The sequence below is a fragment of the Bison bison genome, unplaced genomic scaffold (genome assembly GCF_000754665.1).
Source record: "Bison bison bison isolate TAMUID 2011002044 unplaced genomic scaffold, Bison_UMD1.0 scf7180017845922, whole genome shotgun sequence".
Lineage (NCBI taxonomy): Eukaryota > Metazoa > Chordata > Mammalia > Artiodactyla > Bovidae > Bison > Bison bison.
The window spans coordinates 8751-14866 of NW_011476495.1; the positions used below are offsets into that span (position 1 = coordinate 8751).

Below are 6116 nucleotides of genomic sequence, written 5' to 3' on the forward strand. Positions count from 1 at the left end.
ATCCACAGACACAATGGGGAGTCCATCATAAGATAGGAAACTAGCCCGAAATCCTGGGCATTCAACTTCAATACTAGCAAGAAGGCAGACAATATAAGTGCAACTCCCCAGCCTGTCTCCTGGCTCATTCTCCTACCTGTTTGAGTGTTCAAGTTCACTGCTAAGAAAGCTTACCAGGTTGACACTCCTGTAAAGTAAATAATAGAAAAACATTGAGAAAAATAAAGAGTAAAAATATATTTGAAGGGACAACTTATATTGGGACAAAGTATATAAGCTCTTCATCTTCCAAAACCTCTTCTTTCTGAAATTCTGCCTGTCTTTTATGTTCCACAGATCTTCAGACAAACCCTGAGAGAGAATATCCCTGGGGTTTGGGAGGCTCTTTCTCTACCTGCAGTATGAGAGAATTCTCCTTGGGGATCTCCTGTCTTGAGTTCTATTTTTGTTTTTTTTTCAGCATTCTAATTTTCTTTCCTTACTGTACTTCTTTCTTAGTTTAAGAATCACAGACAGTATAGGTCTCAATGGCCTACGTTTTCTTTTTTTCCCCCAAACTGTAAACTTTCTATTTTTAATTGGAGTATAGCCAATTAACAATGCTGTGGTAGTTTCACATGAAGAGTGAAGGGACTCAGGTCATACAAGTAAATGTATCCATTCTTCTCTTCCAAATTCCCCTCGCATCCTGGCCGGCACATAACACTGAGTTCCGTGTGCCATGCAATAGGTTCTTGTTGGTTATACATTTTAAATATAGCAGTGTGTACACAACCATACCAAAGTCCCTAACTATCCCTTCCCCTGGCACCTGTAAGTTCATTTTCTAAGTTTGTGAGTCTCTTTCTGTTCCAGAAGTAGCTTAATTTGTATCATTTCTTTGAGAGTCCACTTACAGGGGATGTCATATGATACTTCTCACTCTCTGACTTACTTCACTTAGTATCGCACTCTCTAAAATATTCTTTCACTTCCTGGGACAGAGGTATGGATACACTTTCTCATCTTGGGGACTGCTCTGGGAGAATTCTATATAAAATGGAAGGAAATTGGGCCATGACAGTTAAGGAATGAGTGCCAGTCACATCCTATTGATCTGCACAGAAAGATGATTATCGTTTAGGTATTCTACTCATTTATTACTGTGGTTCTATGGAATACAAAAGAGGGGAATGAGGAGAAGCGGTAATGCTTTTGTTCCTTCTGAGTCTGACACTTCACTGTTGGTGTTTTTTTAAAAATTTGATTTGTTTATTTTTGGCCGCACTGAGTCTTCACTGCTGCGCGCGGCCTTTCTCCAGCTGTGGTGAGCCCAGGCTACTCCCTCGTTGTGGTGCACAGGCTTCTCATTGCGGTGGCGTCTCGGGTTGCAGAGCATGGGCTCTAGAGGATGCGGGCTTCAGTAGTTGTGGTTCGCAGGCTCTAGAGCTTGGGATCAAGAGTTGTGGCGCACGGGATTAGCTGCTCAGCAGCATATATGATCTTCCTGGACCAGTAATCAAACCCGTGTCCCCTGCATTGGCAGGCAGATTCTTAAGCACTGGAACACCAGGGCTCTTGTACTGTTGGTATTAACACACAAATATTTTCTTTTATTTTGGTATCCCAGACCTCACACTTCTCCCTAGGAGAATGAGGCTGATATTGCCAATGTGTGTCTTCTTCACTTCTTGCTCTCTGCTTTAGTAGTAGTATCGTATCTGCTTCATCCAAGGAATATCTATATGCAATCCAACATCTATCCAGGCTTTCTAATTGCCATTACAAATGCAATGTACTTTGTCCACCTTTCAATTGTGTTTCATTTTTGCCAAAGTTCATAATATATTCATCACATTAATAATTTCTTAATTATTAATTTCATCAGCAGCTTAACAGGCTCACTGTCTCTACCCTCAATTACTAATGTCCATGCCATCAGCATCCATGCCATCGGCATCTGAAATATATTTTGAAAAGATAAGTGTATACATATAGCTGATTCATCTGGCTGTACAGCAGAAACTAATACAACATTGTAAAGCAATTATACTCCAATAATAAAAAAATCTGCATTCAAGGAGAGCCACCATTGTGGCTCCTTTCCAGTCTCCTTGGCTGGTTACTGCTCTTCCTCCTTATTATCCACTTTTGTGCGTCTCCTCTTCTCTGTCTTCTAGTTCTGTGCTTTATATATCTATAAACAGATAACTCTCAAGTTATACTTCTAATTTCAACTTATTTTCCTAACTCTGGCTTACATATTTAACTTCCAACTAGGCAGTTCTACAGTAGCTGTCTTAACCATTAAGATATTTTCTTTCAGCTGGCTTGATTTATATACTGCATTGGAAACAGATACACAAATCAAATAGACTGTCAACCTTATGCAGTCCACCAAGTGCAGAACTTGAACTCTCTATAGTCCACTTTGAAAGCTGATCCTATTACTCCATTTGCCAAATGACAGCTTCAACACTTGCCTCTGGCTACCCCAATCTCTATAAACAATGACCTTGGAATTCTCCATTCTATCCAATGATACTGGTGAGTAGATGGAAAGAGCAAAGGAGCCAGGGCCTTGGAATACACTGATGAGACCAGATAAAAATAATGTAGTTTAGAAGCTGGGCATTATCAAGCTTTATCTCTCTTGAACCAGAAGGATTTTGAGGAATAAATCATTTTGGCCTTAGAGGTCAGTTCCCAGAGTTACTCATTAGAGAAAAACCTGGAGGAATTTTTTCTTGAGAAAATTTCCTATAGATAGGGCTGAGGAATAAAATCAATAAACAGGAGTCTAACACTGATTTGGACATAAAATCAGAAAGATTACTTAAAACTCACAATTTCTGTTTAGTCACTGCCCTGTCTCCTTATATAAGAATAGCTCGAAGTGACTGCCATATGGTCATAACACATTATATGTGTCTTTTTATTTTTATTGTTCTGAGAACATTTGTCATACAAATACACTGAATTTTAACAAAGTATTTCATTCATCTGTTGATAAAGTCATCTCAGTTGAGACCTGAAACATTAGAGTCAGTGCTTTTCTGTTGTCCTTTCCCCAATTTCTGAATTACCGAATAATGCAGTTTAATTAAATAGGTGTTTAACCATCTGTGTTTAGGGTGACAGCGTGTCATAGAGCAATAGGTACCATGTGCTCCTCTACAGTTTACAGCCTCTACGAAGCTTGGATTATGTCAAAAAATTCTGTTCAATAGAAATTCTGTCCTAGACAGTGCAGGATGTAAGATGCCTTCTTCCACACACATTCTTTTCTAAACAAAATTGGAATCAAAAGACCAAATAAGGTAGAGTTGGAAGATGGAAGAACCATGTGAGTTAAGGTTAGAACCAAATTTCTTGGGTTTACAAAAGTGAATGTAAAAAATTTGAGCAGTCTGTCTGTGATCTCAAAATATCCTTTTATAGTCTTATCTGTCTGTATCTCTATTTTATTTATTTATTATTCCTATTTTTTAATTTATTGACTGTGTTACCTATTTTGTGAGATCTTAGTTCCCCAACCAGGAATTGAACCTGTGCCTTCAGCAGGGAGTCCTAAACACTGGACACCAGGGATTCTGTATCTCTAAATAGTTGTAAGTATCGGCACCCACCATGGTTTCAGATTCAGTGGCACATCTAGAAACGTAGAAAGTGAGGAACATAGTGATTCTTGCCTATTAGCCTCCAAACATACTTCAGCAATTACTATTTAATAACTTTCACTTAGTATAGCTTGGTGACAGGTAAGGAAAGCAAAACAAAATTTTTATGAATTCTTTATATTTCACTGGAAATACATCATATTATATCACATTACAATCTGTGAAAATAATATAGAAATCAAAGAACAAAATAAATGATAGGGAAAGTTTTGAAGCTCAATGTTCATGACCAAAAATTGAGGGGAAGATAACATGCTAAACGCTAAAAATGTATTCCTGAGATTTTTTTCAAACTGACTATACTTTTACCAATATTTTACAGTAATCTTTGACAGGTTGTCAGTTGACTTATAATGCATCTTTGCAGTCAGAGTTCACAAAACTCTAGATAAATCATTGGTTACTTTACCTCTGTTAACTAGAACTAACAGCAATAGTTGTTTTAATTACTTGCCTCCCCGCTTAGAGAAAAAGAAATCACGACATACTGATTAAAAATGCCCTTTCACTCATGTATAAGTTAATATTTACTTTTCCATTTTTGCCCATGATCCTAAATTCAAATCCTTGAAGTATAATGGCACAATAATTTTATTGTTCACATTATAATATGTTAACTTGCAGGAAACACACAGATAAACTGGCCTAAGCACTTTCCAGCTATACAATGTATGAGTAACTGAGGCAAATTTCTGTACCTGATTTTATTTAAGAGCACAAACATGACAGATCATTTGTATCAACCAATATCTCCCAAACAAATTCAGCTTTCAGATTCCATGAATAGTGTACATATGTTCAAATTTCCCTTATATTACCTAGAAATGCATTGTTTAACACAACTTACTGGACTTTTTCATTTATTTTTTCTTTATACTATTCCTTCTGTTTCATAGGCTTCTCAGGTAGGACTAGTGGTAAAGAACCACCTGCTAATGCAGGAGACATAAGAGATGTGAGTTCAATCCCCGAGTCTGGAAGACCCCGTGGAAGAGGAAATGGCAACCCACTCCAGTATTCTTGCTTGGAGAATCCCATGGACAAAGGAGCCCAATAAGGTACAGTCCAAGGGTCGCAAAGAGTCAGACACAACTGAAGCAACTTAGCACACACGCACTCTGTTTTACAAAGAGTAAACAATTTGAGTAGCAGCATAAACTTGCTATGGAGAAGGCAATGGCACTCCACTCCAGTACTGTTGCCGGGAAAATCCCATGGATGGAGGAACCTAGTAGGCTCTCGAGTTTCTCATTACCTATTTATTTATGCCTCCAAAGAGTTCTTCAGATATCTTCAAGTCAGAGCCTCCTTCACATCACCCTCCTCAAGGTCCCTTTTACTTCCTTGTTCCTCAAAGTATAGATCAGTGGATTTAGCACAGGAGTGACCACACTGTACATAATGGCAATGATCTGATCCTGATCCATGGAGCTACTTGAGGCTGGATGAATGTAAACAAAATCAACAGGGACAAAGAAGAGAACAACTACCGAGAAATGGGAGGTACACGTAGACAGTGCTTTATGAAGCATGCTGCAAGAATGGGTCTTGAAGAAAAGATAGACAATAATATAGAAATAGGACAGGAATGTTAGAAAGAATGAGCCCATGGCAATGGTGCCTGTGACAGTATTGAGCAGCCACTCATTGAGCTCAACGGTCCCACAGGCCAATTCCAGCCATGGCTTAACATCACAGAAGAAGTGATGGATATGGTTGGAACCACAGAAGTTTAAGCGTGAGGTCATTACTGAGTGCAGCAGGGCATGGAAAAAACCAGTGATCCAGTCAGTGACAGCCATCTGGATACAGACTTGATGATTCATGGTAAGAGTATAATGAAGTGGTTTACACATAGCCACAAAGCGGTCAAAGCCCATCATGGCCAGAAACATGGACTCTGTGCTGCCCAGGAAGTGTAAGAAATGAAGCTGGCTTATGCATCCCAAGAAAGAAATTGTTTTGTGGGTAGAGAGGAAGTTCCCCATCATCTTTGGCAGAGTCACTGTGAAGTAGCAGATATCCAGACATGACAGGTTTCCCAGGAAAAAATACATAGGAGAATGGAGTCTTGAATCAGAGATGACAACCATCAGGATAGCTCCATTTCCAGCCAAGCTGACAATGTAAGTTGCAAGGAAAATCACGAAGAGAACAGGCTGCAGTTCTTGGATGTCTGTCACTCCCAGGAGGAGAAATTCAGTGACTGAGGTTATATTCAGCATCACTTGAAAGAAAAGAGAGAATAACATATGGAATGCTATCTCTGATGGGAACCAGTTTCCCGCAGCTGAGGATTTTCCCATCTAGACAATAATATTTTGAGGAAGAGCAGTGATGTTTTAAATAGTCTGAGCATCACAGATTATAGAATATTTGGACCACTAGATTATTAAATATTAACATTATATGCCATTTATGGACTGTTACTCAAACACTTTTGTTTTTTATTTGACA

The 6116-nt window shown here is 38.7% G+C and overlaps 1 protein-coding gene across 1 annotated transcript; it reads right to left on the minus strand.

The window, feature by feature from the left end:
• Window positions 1-4969: 4969 nt before the first annotated feature.
• LOC104987074 (olfactory receptor 12D2-like) lies at window positions 4970-5884 on the minus strand. The gene has a single exon (XM_010837838.1). The coding sequence runs from the start codon at window positions 5882-5884 to the stop codon at window positions 4970-4972; it is 915 nt and encodes a 304-aa protein (XP_010836140.1).
• Window positions 5885-6116: the final 232 nt, after the last annotated feature.